Genomic DNA, 23,153 nt, shown 5'->3' with positions numbered 1-23,153 from the left:
AGTAACCTACGCCGAGACTCCTGTAGGTGGCGCCAATGCAACACAAAGGCAAGACAACTACTATTTGAAACAACGAAGAAGAAGAACAGCTTCGAGTCTTTACGGTTAGCAACAATGGCTCAAGGTTCAAAGAAGTTTAAAACTCCGCGGCCAGGAGTCGCTAAAAAACCACATCAAAACAAAGCGAAAGGACCCAGGAAAGGAGGTATGAATTAAAGATATAACTTTATTGTTTTAATATGCTGATGACAGTGTCGTGAAATCTATTTTATCAAACAGCATCAACACGTGACCAGCACGAGAAACAGCTAAACACGTTGCTAAAATAATGACTTGTGTTTGAATATTTACAACATCCAGAACCAAACAAACATCAGGACATGGTTTAATAACTGTTGTCCTCCTTCCTTCAAAGCACTGTTCAATACTAAACTCAGCCTCGGATTAACGTAACCCTATTAAGGCATAAGAGCTGTGACGCAGGTAACTTTAACGTGGTTGATTTAACGTTCGCTCTACTTTTATTTAAACATATCTATTTAAATGTGTTGGATAGTCACAAAGGAAACCACTGAGTGAGTATCTGCTCTTGATTTGTGTCGCTATGTTTGCAATAATAAAACGTCAACATTGTTGAACAAGCCAGGGGAATATGCAGCATATAGGCGTTTATTTCAGATGCAGCTGTACGACAATGACACTATTAATGACGAGCACACGTCACCCGGCAAGGCATGCTGATGTAGACAGGTACCCCTCTGGGTGAGTTAGTTTGTGCTACAGAGGCCAAAAACACCGACCACCAAAGTAGGTAGGATGGTGAAAGTGTGTTTTTATTATTTCATTTGTTAAACTGATTGCAATAGCATTTGGAAATTTGATAATGTTATTGTTGTTGTTTTTTTTGTAAAGGGAGGAGCATTGCACCTAAAAAGACTCAAGTCGTTGAGCAACAGAAGCTGAAGAAGGTGAGTACACATTTAACAAAAGGCGTGAATTTCTCTTTCAATCTGATTATATTAATCTAACAGTAAGTACATCAGTGAGTCTGACTGATTACTATAATTAAACATGACCTCTGCTGCTCCCTTAAGGGTCTCGAGATTGCCATCAGGAACAACATTGAGAAGGAGGTGACCCAGAAGGCCAGCTTATCCCTCCACAAGCCACTGAGTTTGGTCAAAGGAGCCGAACGTAAAGCCAAGCCCGGAGAAGCCCGTCCAGGAACCAGCTCCAAATAGGGTTTGATACCCAGACCCGAGGTTGAGCGGGTCTAAACCGCTGGTCTTAGTCATGGGATCAGGGATCTACAATTGTTCCTATGACTTGTATTTAAGATGCATGCCAGCGCTGTGTTGTTTTAGATCCCTGAATGTTTCCGCTGACTTCAGGCTGATATAGTCGGAACACTTCTTGCACAGATGCTAATTATTAGTTTGTCCTTTTACAAATAAATGTATAGTAAAAAACTAAGAATCTTAAACCTGTCGCTGTCGAGAATCCTTTGAGATATTCATTTTTTAAGAACAGACCTCAGCTCAATTAAGGCTCGGAGATTATGTTGACAATCTTAGGTGGCGTTCCCACATAAACCCATATGTTTCTGTGAGCCACTGAGAGCCCAGTGCTCCCACATGCACATATTATTTGCTGAATATCGGTGACAAAGAGGCACAAACGAGTAATCGTGTAACGGATCATTGTCCATCCGTACGGATCCCCCCACGGTTCGGCATGCATGTGAACCACGTATAAATTACACATTTTAACGTTGACCATCACAGTGTGAAATAAAGTTTTACTGAATATGCACGCAGGACATCTGCATTTATGCTTTTCTAGTCTCTGATAATGTTACATTGTTAACAAATACTAAATTAAATTGACACGTTCTGTTCAGTGGAAATTAGTATTGAGCGAAGGTAAATTATAACATGTATTTACTCATAATCTTGTAAAATTTAGTTTTGGTGAAAAACTGTTGTTTGAAGATAAATAGTTATTAGAATTATTACTTGTTTAACTTCCTTACACCAGCTTTAAGCAGCTTTTAATACATGAAAAACACTGCTAATTACAATGGTTGTTTTTATGAAGAAAACTAAAGTTGACTAATATATATGTTACCATGGTGATGCACCATTATACCCCGTTTTGGCTTTGAACTCAAAAGTCAAGGTGGAGCCACTCGCTGCTCCAAGTTGTCTTGAATGAACATCGTCTTCTAAGGCTGCCAGTTTAGCAACAGTCCAGCGCTGTGACGGCAAACTTTTGAGTGATAACACTGAACCGTTTTAATGTCAACGTTCACATCTGTATGAAAGAATAGAGCTTACAATATGTATGAAAACAATACTGGTGTGCAGAAGGTACCACATAAGGAGTTGTCGTTTAAGAGGTATTTATTTAAACCCTTTGTGGATGTTGCTCATGGTGCGATGTAGATTCATAATTCAGGTTTATATGTGAGACTTTTTTAGGACAGCACTGTCATGGAAAACAATCACAAAACAAGCTAGTTGCTAAACTAAGTGGTAACATGCTATCAACATAACAAGATGTATAGATTCATCAGCACCTACTTCTAAAGCAGGTCTGAGGTACTGAGCAGTGTCTGCTTAGAGAGCTTTGATGGCCTCCATGCAGTGAGGGGAGCGCAGGAACCTCGGGAAGGAGTCTTTGGCCATCAAGTTGTAGATTCTCTGCTGAGCATTGCTGAATGTGTCGGCACACGGAGAGCCTGTCACACTCAACAGAGCCTCCCGGGTCTCAGCGTCCAAGTTGACCTGAGGGGAAAACGGATTATCAGAAGAAGCTCTTTAATTATCGTTGTGTCTTTATCCTGATTGCACACATCCCATCACGCTCCTCTACGCCGACCTCTTGTGGAGCGTCAGGGTTGATGAACTGGCAGTAGATGCTGCTGGACTTGGTCTTCTGCAGGTTTAGAGAAGTGACCCTGTAGTCCTTACAGGCCAGCCAGAACTCGAGGTTCTCCTCACTGAACTCTGAGCGCAGGAACTCACGGAAAGCCTGCCGACCAACTGGGAGAGAGAAGAATAAAGGGAGGAAAACGAGATGAGAAGGAAAAGCATGCTGCAAACAACTCCAACCACAAAACGTCAAAATCATATCTTACATAGTCTCATATAAGTGTGACTATGTGACTATGGTGATAGTAAAATGTTGTGTGGAGAAGTCCAAGATCAGTTACACAATAGTGCCTCACTGGAGTTTGGTAACATCGGCCCCCAAAGCTACTGGTCCTACCAGACCACCTACAGCTGAGCAAAAAAACCCTGCAGGAATGTGTTGAATTGAGCAATATATGTCTGTAGGTTTGTATTGTATGTGAAATCAACTTTTTATTTGCAAGAAGGAGCATGTGCTATTTCTTCTTTGCTTTAATATTGTCAATGAGTTAATTTTATAGTGAATCTTAGTTGTGGTCATGAAATCCTTTGAAAGACTGGCGTTGAACCATCTGAAGGACATCACAGGGCCCCTGCTGGACCCCCCCCTAGAGTTTTCCTACCGTACAAACAGGTCGGTGGATGATGCAGTCAACATGGGACTGCTATAACCACAGTCATTTTCAGCCACTGTTGCATTCAATTATTGCACCTTGTGGAGGACGACGTGACGTTCCTGAGGATTACGGTTGTATGAACAGACCTGTACAGACATAAGTACTGCAAGACCGAAGTGTGAAACAACCTGCTGTGCAGCTTAACACAGTGTCTTTCTTTACAATTATACGTGGAGGACATTTTTAAAACAAGCATTGGACTTTTTTCACAGCAGTCATTTTGACTTGTCGGAGAAGCACAGGTGTTATTAATAAGATTAACAATGGCTCCGTACTGTGACGGTGAGCCAGCATGCACAATACTAGGATCCTGAAACTGAAGCAGCTCACGGAGTTCAATTCTGACTTTATTCACTTTATCATTTAAGCTTGTGGTTTTCCTACTGTGACATGTCAAAATGTTTTCTCTAAAACATACCTGTCGTACGTGTTATTGAAACAATGAACTGACTTTGAAAGCGGTATTAAAAGGAAAAAAAGGAAATAACTTCCTTACCTTTGCTGTTCAGCAGAGTGTCCAGGTCCTGAAGAGCTTTTCCATCCTGAACCCTGAGAAGAGAGACAAAAATGGTCCGAATTCAGCTTCACTGCTCGAATAGTTATTTGAAATAAAGGTTTCAGTAGGTTTACTTTTGCTTGTGGTGCGTTTCAGCCAGGTGGCTTAACTTCACCCGCATCTCTTTTGCCCTGAAACACACATATAACACTTCATAATACAAACTCTGCAGTCAGGGGATCACGTATTCTCGTCGAAAACACGATGGCCCAGTTGCGTATACTTACTTCTCCAGGCATGATGAGGGCAGGGAGGAGAGCCCTTTACACATTGAGGTGTGTAGTTTGAGAAAACCTGCAGAGCTAAAAATGAACAGCCTATTTGATCCCAGGAGACAATTTATTCAGAGTTCATCAGTCAGCCTCCCAAAGTACAGTGTGCTGCTCTTATATACAGTATAGCCTACCTGTTTGCTATCTGATCTGTCAATCTGCTCCTCGCAAACCAGCAGGTGGAGAGACGAGAGCTGAATAGAGGTGAATGAGAGAGGTGGTGTACGTGCTTACTGACCATGCAGGCCTTTTATCAGGAGATAGAAAGCAAGTCAGCACATATAATGAGAACATTAAAGCAGGGGGACCTCTATTGTGTGTGTGGTCAGGCCTCAGTAATTGTCGTGAAAGTCAGTCCTAATCAAAACCAAATTGACTTTTAGAGTGTTTATCACAAGAGATTAAAGCGATGAGAGGGGGGAGCAGGTGGCCTGCAACATCACTCAACACTGGAGAGTCAGAGGACTGCAGGGTGGAGAAGTGAGTGTTGCTTGTTGGAGGACAAGGATATGGGCAAAATATGACAAAACACCCAACCATTGAATTCAGCACCTTTGCAATAATAATAATAATAATAATAATACCACTACATTTGTTCTGCTTTTTTCCTTCTTCTTTTTTCCATTTGTTCTGACTTGTAACTTTTCTTAATTGTGTACTCTGCTTATGTGGTGCTCAGCAGTCAACTTGTGTCTATACAGTACACATCACCGCAAATTATGTTATAATCATATACAAAAAAGTCACTTCAGGCATAATGTCAAATTGTGTTCAACTATTTGTCACTGCCTGTGTGTGTGTGTGTGTGTGTGTGTGTGTGTGTGTGTGTGTGTGTGTGCGTGTGTCTGTCTGTGTGTGTCTGTGTGTGTGTGTATTTGTGTGCGTGTTAGTGTTATAGTACATTTTAAGGAGTGCACCTCCCAAATTCGCCTCCTAGCATATATTTGTTATACATGGAAGCAATTTTGAAAAAGAGGATTTTTATATTAACAATTTTAGAGACGAAAGCTCCGTCCTTTTTCAGCAGGCATCAATCATAAACAATACGTGTCTGGGACACGACATGAGCAGTGGCCAACCATAAATGCCTATATATACTGTTGACGTGTCTGTGGTGTCCTCCTTCAATGTCGCAGCTGGGTGTTCACCACGCGCACACGGATCTGACACCCGCTTCCTGCTTCTTCAACAAGAGTCGCTGTGAAACCTGCAAGACGGAGCCGTCCAGTGGCGGTGAACGCAGACACCACCAGACACCACCAGACACCACCAGACACCACCAGACACCACCCGACACCACCCGGTGGGACGTGCTCGTCTCGCCCGACGCAGTAAACTGAGCTCCGGAGCGCGGGTTCCTCTTGGGTCCGGACTCCGGATCCCCTGCATCCGACCATGGGCCGCGACTTGGAGATAAACAGACAGTGAGTGAGTCACGCGATGGGATCGTGCGTTTTGTTATTAGACCAGCACAGTGTGAGGATCAAGTTGAACGCGGTCATGCATTCAGATGGAAGCTGTATATGGCTCGTATTTGTGGATCAATTTGCGTCAATATGCCCGAGCTAGAGATCTTAACTAACAATGTCACCAAAGAGTAGTTATTGCTCCACTCCTCTTATGTTTAGCGACCAAAGACATTTCTCAGACCTTGAAAAAAATAAACGTTACCAGTTTGTCCTCCAGCATAGGGCATAAAGGCATTATGCCCTATGCTGGAGGACACAAGGTATAATCAGTGTAAACCAGCCAAATGTAATCTAGTCTAGATTACATAGAGTGGTCTTGGTCTATGACCCCTTAAATTAATATGTCTATGTCTGTTTGTGACCCCTTATCAACGGTGTCATAAGTCTACTAGCTGTGGTCCATTCAACCAGTGAATTGTATTCCTTATGTTATCTGTATAGGATTGCCTAATTGTTGTCCCAAAATTGTTAAATTGTCATTTACAAAATAGACCTTTTAGGCTTGAGTCTACATTAGCCAACTGTAGCATAACTCACCCCAATCTCCAACTGGACTGTTGGTGGTCAAGTTGCATTATGGGCAATGTAGGCACCATGTTTTGTCAGGGAAGAAGAACGTGGAATAAAAACACATTTATCTGGTTCTACTGCATCCATTGTAATCAATTTTAATAAAGCAGTGTGAGTCTGACAATGTTTAAGGATAGCTATGTCAAATCAATGGAGTTTTCCTTTAAGGACCCATCAGAAGCGTGTTTCCCCTACCTCCAGGTTGGGAACCACTAGTCTCACAATGTAAATATACATCACATGTTTTGATTAGACATACTTTTTTTTTACAAAGGTCTTTGAATCAATTTGCTGTACACGGACATATTTGTGGGATTAAGACTAGAAATGTAAGGTCTGTTCTGTGTCACATTGTGTTGATTGAATTGATGCCCCTGTATACCATCAGCTTACTCTGACTGGCACCAGTTATGAGACCCCAATGGACCTGGTCCCTGTCGGCGCACTGCCAGGACAGAAAATCTCCTGATCCGGACCAGGAGAGGGAGAGGCGCTGGGCGCAGCTGTTTGATCAGCTGGACCTCAACAAAGATGGACACATCGACATCCTCGAACTGCGGACAGGGCTGGCAGGCAGAGGGCTTTCTAAAAGCTCCCTGGAGAAGGTAAGAAACCTGTGTCAAACCCACCTGTTTGTTTACTGGGACACCCTGCAGAGGCGTGGGGTGTGGGTATTTATTACATTGTATCACACAAACAAATACAGTTGTGCGTGTTCTTCGGTAGGGCTTGTCATCTGACACGTTATCTCCATCAGTCAATCAATAAATTACCCCTGATCTGTTCTCTACTAAAACTGTTTTTGAACAACGTGCACAGAGAGGCCCATTTGACCAACAAATGAGGTGGTTTACTATTTGTTCCATAAAGTACTGCTTGCTTAAAAAGTCAACTCGAAGTGGCATGTTTACAATCATCTGGCTAGACTGGTGACACACCATTGTGTCAACCAATGATATGGTTTAACCCGTTAGACAAATGTCTGGCTCTCTCTTTCTGTGTTGTTGTGTAGTGTGTGAGAGAGAGGAGGTTGTTTAGAGGGATTTCCTTCTCTAATATGAATCAGAGCACCCATGATACCTCTTCTCCACATTGATTAAACATCCAGTGAAGGCCTGCTGTGAGAATCATCCCATTGTTGTCATTATTATCTCCACAAGGAAATAATGTGATCGGTTGTGTGTTTGGCATATGTGAGTGAGTGTGCATCTCTATGTCTGTCAATGGCTGATCTTGCATACTGCTGCACCAAACTGCATATTATATTGGGTGTTCGTATATAGCTGCATACTCAAGGACCTCACGTGGTTGCAGTGATTCACACTTTCTCAAAACACCTTTTAAACACCCTTTGATGCTCGTCACTCACTACTCTTTTTATTGTGCCTGTAAGTATGTATGTACATTATTATTACATCATTATTATTATTATATTATGTTGATGTTTTTATGGATTTACTATTAGTGGGATTATGTGACTTGAGCATCACCAGCCAGCCAATCAGCACACATGTGACATGTACTGGAAATAATGGTGATACTAAAACAATACAGCAGTGGTCGTTGCAGACACACCTGGTGGAGGTCTACTGAGTGCACATTTCTAGTTCTGTATGTTGAACCTGTTTCTGTTTGTGCAACAGCAGAAGCCAAGGACATCAACAGCAGAACTTTATTGTGAATACACACAGTCTGTCTCTCTCCCGTCAGTCTGTCTTTGACTGTTTGTTTTGGCAAAAAGTGTGTGGGTCGTCAAGAAGACTCACTGTTACTTTCTCACTCTCTCTCTTCTGTGTGTGTTTGCTTCTGTGAATGTGAATATATATTCATGAGTGTGAATGTATGTCCCCACAAAGTACATGTTACATGTTAATCTGTGTGTGTGTGTGTGTGTGTGTGTGTGTGTGTGTGTGTGTGTGTGTGTGTGTGTGCATGTAAAGGGCAGTATGCTGTCTATTTTAGTAGTAAGGAATAGGACTTTGTAAGACGAGAACGATAACCTTTCTCTTGGTCCTACACTCGATCCCTTTTCACAGATTGTATCCTGTTTTAATAAACATGTATTTTGTGTTGTAGTAAACATTGGTTGCCACACAAAGTTACTTGAATTCAATTAGTTTCAGAATTTCCTTTAATCCTTTTTTTTCTGTAAAGGATCATTTCAAATGTCTGGGACCACAACCAGCAGACCTATACAACTGGTGATGAGGGGCCACAAATAGGCAGCTTTGCTTTAGGTCATAAATCAAGGTTATGAAACCACTGATTTAGACTATGTTGGAGATTATATAACAGTATATCTAGCTGGGCCCACTTTTTCCATACTTTCTGACAATATTTCAATAATGATACCAAAGCATAGGTGAACATTTTTATGAATGGTACACTCCATTTAATTAACAAGACTTTCAAGTAAATTGTCATAAACAACTGCAAATGCCGAGCTCCCAGCTGCATGGTCAATCATAGAGGCAATATTATGTTATGTTTTTAGACCATTAGAATGTGTTACACTTTTTTATGTAGGTCATTCCTCGACGACATGATGTAGCATTATATGTCCAACAGATGGCAAGGTAGAGGAGTATTTAAAGACTACAAACATGGAGTGCAATCTTGATCTTGTGGTATTTTGCAGCAGTCAGGGTCACCTCTGTTGTATTTACACTGATAAACGAGACAAACTTATTCTGTTGTACCGAATTAATCATATATTGCATTTACAATAATCCAACAACATTATATGGTGATCCTGGTGTGGATAGGGGAAAACAAAAGTGTTGACAAAATGCATATTAGGTTGTTTTATTAAAGCATGTTTGTACCTTTGCAATCTTTACAACCTACCGTCTGGCTAACTGTAACATTGTCAGTCCCCGACCAAATACTTTTTTCATTGACCTGGCTCTCTGTATTTTCAGATCGTGGAGGCCGGGGACACCAACCAGGATGGAGTACTGGACTTTCAAGAGTTCACCCAGTATCTTCGCACCCATGAAAAGGAGCTCAAACTCATGTTTAAAAGCCTGGACAGGAACAATGACGGTCTGTAGCAGCCACAGCTGAAATAATAATTGATGGCACTATTACTTGAAAATGTTCATATTTAGATAACTATCTTTTCCATGCTCTGACTTCTCTGTCTCTTACTGTGTGTGACTGGTGGATGTTTGCAGGTCAGATAGATGCAGCAGAGATCCAGCACTCTCTACACACCGTTGGTGTGGAGATTAGCCTTAAGGATGCCACCAGGATTCTGCAAAGGTTAATATCTGATTATACGCCACATTAGGGTCTGAAGTGAGAACATCCACAAACCTGGCTTGGCTGTTAACAACTCCCAACACTGAAAATTCATGCACATTACCTCCAATATATACTAATATAATACCTGGGCTGAAACATTGAGTCTAAAAGTGTCTTACTTGCTATCGGCTTCAATGACAATACAGGTTTGTAATATAGTAGAGTGCTTTCAGCTTCACTGGCTTGCATGGTAGTTCAGAAACCACTTTATATGAACATCCATGCTGAAGGATTAGCTTAAATTGAGAATCCCACTTTCAACAGCAAATAGTGAGTGTAACTGTTTTACAATGTCACACCAACAACCAAGGTACTATTTAGTCATTTGTCTTGTGAACCAACACAGTTGAAGAAAACAAATGCCACTTCTTCCTAAAACTGATCTCCCAGTGTGTTGAGTAAGTGGCTAGAGACATGTTACTTTCCACCCTCCATATGCACATCTCCAGTCCATCCCTCCTCCTGTTGATGTAATGGCACAATTACCCAGTCCGCTGAGCTACATGCTACTTATTTTCTATTGCTGTTGTTTTTCAAAGTTAAGATCAGAATCAGAATCAGAATCAGCTCTGGTTATACGTACGCTCTCATCGTACATACATGTAATATACAAATAACAAGATAAATATAAAAAAGATATTAAAGACAACAGAGTAGCAACAGGTATGTACAATATAAAAACAACAACAATGACAATGAATTGGGGATGTTGGTGCAGAAAGTGGTGATAGTGCAAGTAGTGCAGATGGATGTGTCTGATTAATTGTTCATCAGAGGGACGGCCAGTGGGAAGAAGCTGTTCCTGTGTCTGGTGGTTTTTGCGTACAGTGCTCTGTAGCGCCTACCAGAGGGGAGGAGTTGCAACATCTTGTGTCTGTAGTGATCTTTCCAGCCCGCTTCCTGACTCTGGAGGTGTACAAGTCCAGGATGGAGGGCAGGCTGGAACCAATAGTTCTCTCTGCAGACCTGACTATGCGTTGTGGTCTGTCTCTGTCCTGTTTGGTGGCCGATCCAAACCACACAGTGATTGAAGAACATAAAACAGACTGGATGATGGCGGAGTAGAACAGGATCAGCAGCTCCTGAGGCAGGTTGTACTTCCTGAGCTGGCGCAGGAAGTACAAGTGTAGAGGGAGAAGAGCAGTGGAGAGAGCACACATCCCTGGGGGGCGCCAGTGCTGATAGTCCGGGTTGGATGTGGTTTTTCCCAGCCTCACATGCTGCGTCCAGGAAGTTAGTGATCCACTTACAGGTGGAGGCTGGCACGCTGAGCTGGGAGAGTTTATGTTGAAGTACCTCCCGGATGATTGTGTTAAACGCTGAGCTGAAGTCCACAAACAGGACCCTTGCATATGTCCCTGAGGAGTCATGGTGTAGCAGCACATGGTGCAGTCCCATGTTGACTGCATCATCCACCGACCTGTTTGTACAGTAGGAAAATTCTAGGGGGTCCAGCAGGGGCCCTGTGATGTCCTTCAGATGGTTCAACGCCAGTCTTTCAAAGGATTTCATGACCACAGACGTCAGGGCGACGGGCCTGTAGTCATTTAATCCTGTCATTACTGCTCTTTTGTCTGTGAAAGAGCCGACTCACATCCTCTTCGCAGATCCTCAGTGCCGGAGGGGGGTTGTTTGGGAGAGGTGAGAAGGAGGCAGAGGGTGTAGGTGGTTGTTTGGTGATGGGGCAGTTGAGGGAGTGGGGGGGTGGAAGTGGGCTTATCAAACCTGCAGTAGACAGACAGTAGAAGAAATTCAGGTTGTCAGCCAGTCGGTGATTGTCCTCAGTGTATGGTCTCTTGTAATTCGTGAGTACTTCCAGGCTTCTCCAAACTGACGAGGGGTCGTTGGCTGAAAAACCTTTTTCCAGTTTACGTACTTAGACTTATTTTCTATTGCTGTTGTTTTTCAAAGTTAAGATAATTTCACAACTTTCCTACACCTGGTGCCTGAATGTTGAACTGCATTTTTTATTTGTCCTATTACTTTGTGTAAGTGTTGCATTTCCTACTTTAGTGTCTTAAAAGCAGCATTAGTTTTGTAGATTTAGGTTAGATTTTAGAAAGCCAAGAAGCGTCTTCTCATAAATTGTTTTACTGCCACGGCATTAAAGGATTCCATAATGCTATTTCTAAATCATTGATCTCACCCGCTGTAACTCAGTGGTACCTTATCGGTTCTACTGTCTATGAATACTTTTCATTACTCAGAATGGACAAAGACGGTACCATGACCATTGACTGGAATGAGTGGCGAGACTTCTTCCTGTTTAAGCGTCTCACTAACATGGAGGACATAGCGCGCTACTGGAAACACTCTATGGTGAGATCACACACACCTGAACAAGAACAGCTTGGTGTAGCTCTAAATGATGACATGGTTGGCTTAAAGCATCTGTGAAGCAATGCTTGCAAAACAAACCCACATGATTTGCAGTGCTTTCTGTTGTCTATAGTGAAACACTGAAGAGTTTGAGTTATCACACATGGTGCCTTTTTTGTTCCAACTCTTTCCCTCTTGCTTTCTCCCCTTTCTTGTCATAATATTTGGTCCTCATTCACTACACCATGGGTTCAGTAGATGTTGGATATAGGAGAGCAGCTGACAGTCCCAGATGATTTTTCTGAAGAGGAGAAGAAGTCTGGCTATGTGTGGCGGCAGCTGATGGCTGGAGCCTTGGCTGGATCTGTATCTCGGAGTGGGACTGCCCCTTTAGACCGCCTCAAAGTCTTTCGCCAGGTCAGTCAGAATGATCTCATATCTTAGATCATTCATTTGTAAAAGCTTATTTTGGATTTGTGGCACAGAGCTTTGAGATGAACCTCTCTGACTCTGTTCTTCCAGGTTCATGGTTTCGCTGATTTTAAAGGTAATGTGCTGAGCGGTTTTCAGCACATGCTGAAAGAAGGAGGACTGCGGTCGATGTGGAGGGGCAATGGAATCAATGTGCTTAAAATTGCCCCAGAAACTGCTATTAAGTTCACCGCTTATGAACAGGTGGAGTATTATAATTTGTTCATGATTACAACTCTCTCAAATTCGGTTTACTTTATTAATTCCTTTACTCTGTAACTTCTAGATCAAGAATTTGATGCGTAGCAAAGATGAGACAAGAAATCTGAGGGTTCATGAGAGATTTGTTGCCGGCTCTTTGGCTGGAGCTACAGCTCAGACAACAATCTACCCAATGGAGGTAATATCAGGGTAATAGGCACATACAAGATACCATTCATAAAGTGTCAAGAAAACACGTGACGAGTGGAATTAATAATGTCTTTTCTTTTTCGGTTCCTCCTCCTTGTTTCCTTTCTATCTCCTCTCTTCTCTACACAGGTGCTGAAGACCCGTCTCACACTTAGAAAGACAGGCCAGTACTCAGGAATAGTAGACTGTGCCAAACAGATCCTTCAGAGAGAAGGTGTCACAGCCTTCTACAAAGGCTATGTACCTAACCTGCTCAGTATTGTCCCTTACGCAGGCATCGACCTGGCTGTCTACGAGGTCAGAAATACATAAAAGCCCACTGCTGTCGCACTGCATCTCCTCAGTGTTTCCTTCTTCTCACTCCCTCTATTTCACAGACTCTGAAGTTTGCCTGGCTGAACAGGAACAGAGGTTTAGCTGACCCAGGGGTCATGGTGCTGGTCGGCTGTGGTGCCGTTTCCAGCACCTGTGGACAGCTGGCGAGTTACCCGCTGGCACTGATCCGCACTCGAATGCAGGCACAAGGTCAGGATAACTGTGGTCATACTAATATAGATACAGATGGGCGTTATATTGTCCACCACAGATGTAGTTGATGAGCTAAAAAAAAAAGAAAGAAGCAAAACCACCATGATGCCCTCTTAACTTAGTTATCCAAACTTACAATTTGAATCAAGAGCAAACACGACTCATGTGCTTTAGCACCAGATGCCACAGTTCCATAGAGTCACATATAGTGAGAGACTGTTGCTCATCTGTGTCTCTCCCCTCAGCTTCAGTGAAGGGGGCCCCTAAACCCTCCATGTTGGCCTCACTTCGCAGCATCTTGACGCAGGAGGGTGTGGCCGGACTTTATCGAGGCATTTCCCCCAACCTGCTGAAAGTCATCCCTGCTGTCAGCGTGTCCTACGTCGTCTATGAATACACAAGGATAGTCCTGGGAGTGGACATTGAGGGTAGGAGGGGTGGGAAAGAAAAGGCGTAGAAAAAGGTTTGATGGTTTGAGGTGGCTTTCAACTACAAGCACGTACAGATCGGTTGGCAGTGCATGAAGACATGGGCCGTGACTGTGGATAAATACATGGACCTGTGATCACAGGTTGTGAGTGTTCAGGATGAGGATGATGGGATGGAAATTAGACCATGAAAGGAAAGAGAGAAAAAAACAATAGATCATCATTTTATAGGATCTGTTGTCAAAGCCTCACATTTGGAGGACCTCCCCTGAACCGGCAGCTGCTGTGATGAGTTACTTGGGTGATATATTGCATTGCAGTGCATGCAGCTGTGTGAAAGCTAATCCCTCAGGTTCCTGCTTCTGCATTGACTTGGACAGATGAAGACGTGCATGAACGTGCCTGGAAACAAACAGGTAAAGGAGGCCAAGTTACATTCCTACAGCATTATTTTTTTTCTCCTATAGGTGGTATATAGAGAAGATACATGATTGATAGGAGGACTGATTCAACTTCCTGTTGTGTACGTGAGGGAAGCTGAAGTCGCTGCACATCGTTGGAGTTACAGAGTTCTAACTTTGATTGACATGTCTTAAACAAATGTCACAAACACTCAAGTACAGAAATACTGGTAAAACAACACAAATGTCTGAACTTACCTCTCCAATGATGACTGAAACACAGGATGTTGAAAAAAGGAGGAGACACTGTCAATCTGGTCATTCCTGTAAGGATTACTACTGCGTAAAGCACACCAACGGACTTTTATTTTTTTTATAGGAGTGGAACTGCCAAAGCCATATCAAGAAGTGTAGAGGATTCATAGTTACGTCTCAAACTAAAATGATCATGTTTTATAAATGTTCCAAAGTTTGAAACACTACAGGGTCCAGTGCCACACAGTATTTTCAGAAACTATGTGTGCACAATGTGCAAGTTCAACACTAAGGTAAAGTGTTAGCGTTGTCTATATCATTAAAAACAATAAGAAATTAGATTTAATGCCAATGAACATGTTTGATGTGTCAGTATTTATCATGTGCGAATAAATGCGTGGCTGGTGCTGCTTTTGTTAAATAAAAGCTGTGCGCTTTTTTTCTGAAGAACTGAAATGTTGGGACGTGGTAGCTTTCTGTAGACATGACAGCCTAATGAAAATCACTGCACTAGTACGTACCAATTTGTCCTTATTAAGTGGCTCAGCCCTTTTAACCTTAGCTACCCAGCAACAGCAGCTAAGAACGTCATTCTTAGCTGCTGTTACACTTCTACTGTTACACTCGCCCATTAAATACGGGTTCACTGAGTAGCTTTGCCTGTGCAGTTTAATAATTATACAAGCAAATGCAACTATAATAGCAAAAAGCAGATTCAGTTGCCCCTCATGGTTTCCCAACAAATATGATTGATCAGATATTTTCTGTTCAAATCTGTAATTTTCAAATAATGTGTTAGTGCTAGATGTATAAATAAATATCAATACATGTAGATTTGCTTAAGGGACAAATGGCTTATTTAAGATCATCATGTTGACTTTGCTACCAATATTCCTTATAGCGATACATATAATGTATGCCTATTAATGAAGAACACAATGCAGATAATTAAACCCTTATCTGGCGACTTTAATTCGTCCGTAGGAGTCCAAGTTCGGTTTTCCAACCTCAGCTGTAATATGATTCCATTGTAAAATGGTGTCTAAATAATGGCTTAATGCAATTAAGAATTGCAAATGTAAAAACATTCAAATAAAATACAAGCCTGTCCTCAATGGGGTCTAACGACCCTGCAGCCAGGAGGTGGCGGTATTTTCGTTTTATAACGTTGGACGTCAACACCCAAAAGAATGAGGAAGAAGAAGAAGACGCGGGGGTTGAAAGAATCGTTGATTGGCTATTTTAAGCAAGGAAGTTTGCCGGCGTGGTAGGCTTTATCACGACACGCACACTGGTGTCTCCGTACGCTCTCGTTCAGCCTTCCCGCTTCTGCGCAGCTTGACCCGGCCACAGCTACCCAGCCTGCCCCCTGTGTCTACTCGCCCCTTGTGAGCAGCATGTCTGATTACGGCGGTCTGCCGACGAACGGAGTCGGAGCTGGGATGAAAAACGACGCTTTTGCTGATGCAGTACAACGAGCCAGACAGGTAATGAAGTGTTCCACCGCAGGAGGAGGCAGCCGCGCAGCTAACGCTGGTTAGCTGGTGGGAAACCGCAGCTAGCTTAATCACCCGTGACGTTAGCTGATGGTAACTAGCAAGCGGGCTAAGAGCTAGGAGCTAGGAGCCATTCATTTGTTTCACTCTCGCCAGGTGGTGTAACGTTAGTCAGATGAAATGTTTGCGGGCTAGACTGAGCAGCGGCAGCAGCGGAGGTGACTCGTTCGTGTACAACGTTAGCTCACAAGAGGAAAGTACTTATCGGGATCATGTGAGTGAAGTTAAACGGACCAACGGGAGCTGCTCGAGCTAAGTTAGCTCGGTTAGTTATTATCGTTAACGGGGAGCCGATCGGGAAGTTTGAGCCTCGTCCATGTGTAAAACGCCATTTTAGAAGAATTGAGCCATTAACCCCGTTGGCATGACCCTATGCTTGTTGTGAAATGAGGTCAACTGACTGGCTTGTTGTGTTGATAACGAGCGTTAAATAGACAAAAGGATGCTCGGTTCGTGGGTATTTAGGGACCGTAATGTCGGTAACGGTAGCTACTCGGTGGCTCTTTCCTTCACGGTCGGTGTGAAGCCAACGTTTACCTTACGGGCCTTTGTACTGATCAACGTTAGTGAAAATAATCATTACATATCGATTTAACGCTGATCTATCGAATTTATTTTACTCGAGGGGCATCACCAAACCAAGTTATTAGCAATTAGCAGTCGCCTAAAGTTGAACCTATTTTAATTTAGAACGGAAAATGATCGATTATCAAAATTATATATTTTTATTTATCAATTAAATGTAGGCACTGTTGGTGTATTGTATCTCATTATAGTCCCTCGGTTTTAACCAGGTTAGAAAAATATTAAAGTAATGTTACTCGAACAATTTTAGTTTTGCACTTTCATAAAGTTGAGGCACTTGTCATGCATTTAAAAACTAGGTCAAAAGAGATGAAGAATACCTTGACTTTTAGTCCATAGTATAATTCAAGCCCCCAAAAGGCCGGATCCTACCATTCCCACAATGCATTTCAATGCCATGTTAGACCCATCCTGACTGTTAAATGAGTCTTTTAAATACCATACCCCCCAACAAAGGCTGTCTGTTCTGAGTTTGTAGTCCCAGGCTCAGTGTAGTGCTCCTCCTGAGAAAATTGATGTGTCTTGTGTAGTGCTTCATCAAATGAGATGATCTCTTTATATTCACAATTTCAGGGTGTATTGTGGATACTTCATCCAGTGTATGTCTTTCTAGATTGCAGCTAAAATCGGTGGAGACGGTGTTTCCTCAGTGAGCAACAACGGCGGAGCTGAGAACTATCCATTCTCGGCACAGAAAAGATCCCTGGAAGAAGCAGGTAAAAAATCAGCACACACGGGCAGGTTGTCTGCATTTGTTAGTCTACATTGTAGATTCACTTTTTTTTGTGTTTTCAGATGAACCCGATGCCAAGAAGGTAGCATCACAGAGTGAAATTGATTCTGCATTGTGTACGTTAAATCACTAATTGATCCTATTACAAACACTTGCTCGGTTCAGTTTCCAATTGCTCAACACATTTTATTTCTCTGACAGCTATTGGAGCTCAGCTGGCGGCCCTGTCCCAACAAAGGTATACAAATATATGTTTTATTTTTCTTGTACAGCAACACTCTAGGTGCTTGTGATTAAGACCTGGATATGTCCTTCATATATCATTGTTTTTTTCTTAACTTGCCTGCAAGTGTCAGACCCTCCACAATGACAGAAGAGTTCAGGGTGCCTGATGGCATGGTCGGCCTCAGTAAGTACATGCCCATAATTTTCCATAACAATGGACATGATGGCTGTTTCAAACGTGGATAAATCAAACTAAAATCTTTGCTGTTCCTAAAGTCATAGGCCGAGGAGGTGAACAAATTAACAAAATACAGCAGGATTCTGGCTGCAAGGTCCAGATTGCGCACGGTGAGATATGTGCTGACATTGGATGTATAAGTCAACAACTTGTTTTCTTTTCTTAGATTGAAAAATATTTTCGTATTCATTCACAGACAGCGCTGGCCTTCCAGACAGAACTGTTTCTCTGACTGGGTCACCAGATGCCATACAGTAAGTTAATGTTCCCATTTATGATGATGATGCATCTCCTCCACTCAACCTCGCAAAGACAAAGTTAGCCTTTTGTTCACTGTCTTTTGGATCAAGCAGTGAAATAACCATCTTAAATTGTGACCAGATATTGATGGGTGGCCTAATCAGATTGCACAATGTGTTTTATAAACTTTAGTATCTTAAGAAATTAAAATTATATAAGATCTTAACCATTTCAATTTGGTCACTTAAAACAACTAAAACCCCAACTATGGTCCTCACTCTTAATCATATCTACCTCAAAATAAATAAATTAGTTTAAGTCGATAGTCGTTTCCAGCTTTAGTGGCTCACATTCGGGGCACAAAAGTGTCTTAATATGCTGGACAAAAAATGAACTTTTAAGAAAATCTGAGTATCACAAACTACACTTTCATCTTTAAGCAATGTGCATTTTTTGCTCTTTGAAAGGAGAGGCTAATCATTCCCTACATTAACATGATTCAAGCCACCTGTCTGAGCCTTTTGTTGTCTATGATCATACCACTGATCATTCTAGCAAGCTAATCTGAACAATTTGAGGTGGACTGTCATTTTGAAATTTATTCTTATGAAGTTTGACTTTTCATTTCCCCCCCCCTCTTTTTGTGACTAGTTCTTTACATCCCACATGGAACGAGTCACAATATAATATATTAGCCACTCCTACTTTGGTGGTTTCATCACCCTTTCATTTTATTTTGCCTCCAGGAGAGCCAAGGCCCTATAGATGACATAGTGTCACGGGGTCATGAGACGCCTAATGGAGCAGTACGGTTCCATGCAGGGAGATGATCATCCCTGCAGGCAAGGCTGGCCTTATTATTGGTAAAGGAGGAGAGACCATCAAACAGCTACAGGTGAGAATCACAGGGTACCTTAGTATAACTCTGTGATCACATGATTCAAAGTGCTTTTGTTGTACAAATATATGTGCTGCTGTGCTGTGCTAACATGCTCATGTTGTTTAGGGTAGATTTGATTTGTGTGATTAATGTAACATTCTTCTCCTGCAAAATCTTAGGAGCGGGCTGGAGTGAAAATGATTCTTATTCAAGATGGATCCCAGCCACCCAACATAGATAAACCCCTACGCATCATTGGAGACCCTACAAAGTGCAGGTACTCCTCAGTGCAGATAGTTTAGGCTTAGCGGGAGATGTTTTATGCCCCTATTTACAGTTCTAATCATTGTGTCTTTTGTTGCTTTTTTTTAGCAAGCAAAGGATATGGTTAATGAGATTCTACGAGACAGGGACCATGCAGGCTTTGCAGAACGAAGTGAATACGGCCCAAGGATGGGAGGCGGTGGAGGAGGAGGAGGAGGAGGCGGAGGAGGGGGTGGTGGTGGGGGTATTGGTGGAATTGGTGGTGGTGGCGGCGGCATCGGAGGCGGCGGCGGCGGCATCGATGTAAGTCATCGTTGCGTTTATTTCAGAAGTTGGTTGTAATTTAGATTTTTGTATTTTAAGGCCATTTTGCCCCCACAGCTGAGTTCAAATTGCATAACATGAACATGATTAAATGATGTAGAGTGTCATCGGAGTGTGTGAATTCCTGATGCATGTTTACCATTTTGATTAATGGATGAGATTAAACCGTTTTGAGCAGTTATCACAATTTTATTTGTAATTTTACAGATAGCTGTGCCCCGCCACTCAGTTGGAGTTGTAATTGGCAGAAGTGGAGAGATGATCAAGAAGATCCAGAGCGACGCTGGAGTGAAGATACAGTTTAAACCAGGTGAGGATTAAACTGCACCCTATTGCATTATGTCAAACATTTAATTACAACTCTTGGATGGATAGATACTTTATTCATCCCCAGGGGGGAATTTGTTTGTAGCGGCAGCAAACAAGGTTACAATATATACAATAAAACAGAGCAGGACATGTTAAGGAAAATTAAATGATAAAGAAAATGAAACTAATGCAAAGTGTTTCTACAGTGTATCTACCCCGTGTCCTGCTAAGTGGTGTCTATGCATGAGTGGAGAACAATATTATCTAATAAATCAAAATGCCATAAAATGATAAATATACAGCTTCGGATTTATTAATACTTTGCAGGAACAATTCAATGCACTAAAGATGCTTATACTTCTGTTAAGTATTTTCCACCCTTATTTTATTGGCAGGAAAAAGCAACTTGTGTTTTCTTGACTGTGCTGTTAATCCAACATGTTCATCTAGGCTAGTTAATAGTTTTGTTTCAGTCCCTGTACAAACTCCAATAAACCTGCCCTTTTTTTTCATCCCTTACAGATGATGGTACAGGTCCTGAAAAAATAGCCCATATAATGGGTCCACCAGACCAGTGTCAGCATGCTGCATCAATCATCACTGACCTGCTACAGAGCATCCGTGCACGAGAGGAGGGTGGGCACGGGGTAGGTGTTTAAATTACTTAAGTGGGCACCTTGATTTCTGTCCTGATAAAAATAAACTGTACTTTGCTGTTGAACAGTCGAACCAAATGTAAAGCCTGTCTTCTACAGGGCCCCCAAGGTCCTGGTGGAGGGATGTCACCTGATGGCCGTGGACGAGGTAGAGGCCAGGGGAATTGGGGTCCTCCGGGAGGAGAGATGACCTTCTCCATTCCTGCCCACAAATGTGGGCTTGTCATTGGCAGAGGAGGAGAGAATGTCAAGTCCATTAACCAACAGACCGGCGCATTTGTTGAGATATCTCGTCAGCCACCACCAAATGGTGACCCTAACTTCAAAATGTTCATCATCCGAGGGTCCCCACAACAAATTGACCATGCAAAGCAGCTCATAGAAGAGAAGATTGAGGTATGTTCAAATCACTCAAGGAGCAGAGAAGGAATGCATTGTTCAGACGGCTGTCAAAAGATAACATCCTCTTGACTTATTAGTAAGTAGTTTGAATGTTTTTCTCTTTTCCAGGCACCATTGTGTCCAAGTCGGTGGCGGTCCTGGTCCAGGGGGTCCTGGTCCAGGTGGTCCAGGGGGGCCCTATAATCAAAACCCCTTATAATGCAGGGCCTCCTGGTGGTGCTTCTCAGTAAGTAAAACCCGACAAACACTTGACTGACTTTTTTGGACATTTTTATTTCAGTTTTTTTTTAAAGCTGTCCTCTCCTCTGCAGTGGCGCCTCACCTGGTGGCCCCCAGTACTGTCCACAGGGTTGGGGAGGTAACTACCAGCAGTGGCAAGCCCCAGGTCCACAGGACCCGAGTAAGTCCTTACTTTTGTGCACTGAATTTCATTGTTCCCAAATATGGTTTCTGTACTTGTCTCAAATGTTGACCTTTTTTTATAAGTTTTGTAACTCACTTTTTGAATTGTTTGAGGTATATACATTAATTTCATTACTTAATTTATATTGTCCCCCCCACACACACTTGTTAGGTAAGGCGGCAGCAGCAGACCCAAACGCAGCATGGGCTGCATACTATGCTCATATTATGGTCAACAGCCAGGAGGCGCCATGGCAGCCCAGGCTCCTGGAGCCTCTGCACCAGGATCAGGGGACCAGGGCCAAGCCCCACAGGCCTCTGGGGGCCAGCCAGACTATACTAAAGCTTGGGAGGAGTATTACAAGAAGATGGGCATGGGTAAGTTGGATCCTAGACAGTTTTATTTTGTAGAGTATAAGCTTAAAACTACAGGCTTTTATGTCTGGGAGAATGGAGTATTGCTTGTACTACATTTTGTACAATTCAATTAATCAGTCACCCCCAATGTCTGTAGTTTACTGTGTAATGAAACTAGCACATGGCTGTGCATCCAGTACAACGTTTTTTATATGTTATTGAATTTTTTCAGCCCAGCCAGCTGGAGGGGCTGGTGCAGCTCCAGGGGCAGCAGCGGCCGCCACTGCAGCAGCAGCAGGTGGGGCTGGAGCTGGAGGCCAGCAGGACTACAGTGCTGCCTGGGCCTGAGTACTACAGACAGCAGGCTGCCTACTATGGACAGCCAGGACAGGCGCCTGGACAGGCAGCTCCTCCACAGCAGGGACAACAGGTAGCACATCAATGACCAGTGTTTGAATTAACCTTGTAGCTGCCATTGTCTAGTAAGCAAAAAAAAGTAAGCAACTGTTAATATTTCTCTACAAACTGATTATATTTTGCCTGTGATGTCTCATTTCAGGCCCAGTAAAAGATTGGCTTGGCCATTTGAAGGTTGTGATGGCTCTCTGGACTTGTTTCTGTTTTCTATCAAAGAGATTTCATTTTTGGCTTCAACAAGACAAGACCATGGTTTACTCATCCACCAAGACATTTTCTATTCAAACCTACTTGTTTGTTTTTTAAAGTCAAAATTGAAGCTAAAGGGAACACATTTTGCCCATGCATTGAAACAAAGCACTAGACAACTACTTGGGTTGCTATTCGGTTTGCCCCTTCACCTCACCCACACCTTGTAATACTTTTGCTCGTTTAAAATAAAAGTGAAATAAGCCATCTTAGTTTGCAAGCTAACACAACAGCATATCAACACTGACTCACATTTAAGTGTTTTTCCCCTTCAATTTCCTGAGGGTAAAAATTGTCTAGCAGTATTTTGAATATACTCAGAAGTTATGTTTGTAAGAAAAAAATGCAACATTTTTGGTCTTTTTTTTGTTTTTGTTTTTTTTTGTTCTTGGTACCTTTTTTAACTTCTTTTTTTTTTTTTAAAGCATTCCAGTGTTTAAGTTGCAGGAGTATTTTTACCTGCCATCATGATTTCTGTTTTTAATTTTATTCATTGTAATTATTTTCCTTTCAAGAGGGCCGTGTGTCTGTATACAGTGTATGCTACTGAACAGAAATGTGTGACATGTGTGAGTTGGCTGTAAAAAGGCACAAACTGTCCTATAGAATGTAGGTTGGTTGTGTGTGCATGTATGCGTTTGTGTGCTTGACTGCCCTCAATTTAATTTCTCACTATTGTGTTTTTTTTTGGTTCCAATAGCTTCCCTTACTGTATGCTGATTTCTTTGTTTGTTCTTTTTT

The 23,153-nt window shown here is 42.4% G+C and overlaps 4 protein-coding genes across 6 annotated transcripts; 3 read left to right on the top strand and 1 right to left on the bottom strand.

Annotated features, from left to right (window-relative positions):
* Positions 1–60: 60 nt before the first annotated feature.
* On the top strand, positions 61–1,812 carry c1h19orf53 (chromosome 1 C19orf53 homolog). Its single transcript, XM_034544314.1, has 3 exons — positions 61–205; positions 913–968; positions 1,095–1,812. The coding sequence occupies exons 1-3, from the start codon at positions 115–117 to the stop codon at positions 1,239–1,241; spliced, it is 294 nt and encodes a 97-aa protein (XP_034400205.1). The 5' UTR covers positions 61–114; the 3' UTR covers positions 1,242–1,812.
* A 586-nt stretch (positions 1,813–2,398) lies between these two features.
* On the bottom strand, positions 2,399–4,745 carry si:ch211-196h16.12 (regulator of G-protein signaling 5). Its single transcript, XM_034544301.1, has 5 exons — positions 4,373–4,745; positions 4,220–4,276; positions 4,086–4,138; positions 2,881–3,044; positions 2,399–2,786 (listed from the first exon to the last, which is right to left on the bottom strand). The coding sequence occupies exons 1-5, from the start codon at positions 4,414–4,416 to the stop codon at positions 2,619–2,621; spliced, it is 486 nt and encodes a 161-aa protein (XP_034400192.1). The 5' UTR covers positions 4,417–4,745; the 3' UTR covers positions 2,399–2,618.
* A 799-nt stretch (positions 4,746–5,544) lies between these two features.
* LOC117734670 (calcium-binding mitochondrial carrier protein SCaMC-3-like) lies at positions 5,545–15,001 on the top strand. Of its 3 annotated transcripts, none has more exons than XM_034538915.1 (11): positions 5,545–5,845; positions 6,845–7,061; positions 9,378–9,501; positions 9,633–9,720; positions 11,970–12,081; positions 12,340–12,498; positions 12,604–12,756; positions 12,839–12,952; positions 13,093–13,260; positions 13,341–13,488; positions 13,737–15,001. In XM_034538915.1, exons 2-11 carry the CDS (start codon positions 6,867–6,869, stop codon positions 13,946–13,948), a joined length of 1,473 nt encoding a protein of 490 aa, XP_034394806.1. In that variant the 5' UTR covers positions 5,545–5,845; positions 6,845–6,866; the 3' UTR covers positions 13,949–15,001. The 3 variants fall into 3 exon arrangements, with proteins under 3 accessions (XP_034394806.1, XP_034394798.1, XP_034394815.1); XM_034538907.1 differs by having other exon boundaries at positions 5,546–5,841; XM_034538924.1 differs by lacking the exons at positions 5,545–5,845; positions 6,845–7,061; positions 9,378–9,501; positions 9,633–9,720 and having other exon boundaries at positions 11,972–12,081; positions 12,337–12,498.
* Positions 15,002–15,784: 783 nt separating this feature from the next.
* khsrp (KH-type splicing regulatory protein) lies at positions 15,785–22,314 on the top strand. The gene is given in 24 exon segments (XM_034546151.1): positions 15,785–16,062; positions 17,330–17,432; positions 17,512–17,565; positions 17,651–17,687; positions 17,800–17,858; positions 17,951–18,022; positions 18,109–18,170; positions 18,902–18,955; positions 18,958–19,047; positions 19,212–19,319; positions 19,405–19,534; positions 19,580–19,599; positions 19,828–19,930; positions 20,452–20,576; positions 20,685–20,981; positions 21,096–21,110; positions 21,112–21,177; positions 21,179–21,213; positions 21,299–21,387; positions 21,562–21,609; positions 21,612–21,767; positions 21,979–22,091; positions 22,093–22,176; positions 22,306–22,314. Coding segments are annotated over 24 exon segments (2,019 nt in total). The 5' UTR covers positions 15,785–15,972.
* The last annotated feature ends 839 nt before the right edge of the window (positions 22,315–23,153 follow it).

This window comes from Cyclopterus lumpus, chromosome 1 (assembly GCF_009769545.1).
Source record: "Cyclopterus lumpus isolate fCycLum1 chromosome 1, fCycLum1.pri, whole genome shotgun sequence".
NCBI classification, from domain to species: domain Eukaryota; kingdom Metazoa; phylum Chordata; class Actinopteri; order Perciformes; family Cyclopteridae; genus Cyclopterus; species Cyclopterus lumpus.
Note: the sequence above shows the minus strand (reverse complement) of the source record. Positions and strands in the feature narration are given on the sequence as shown.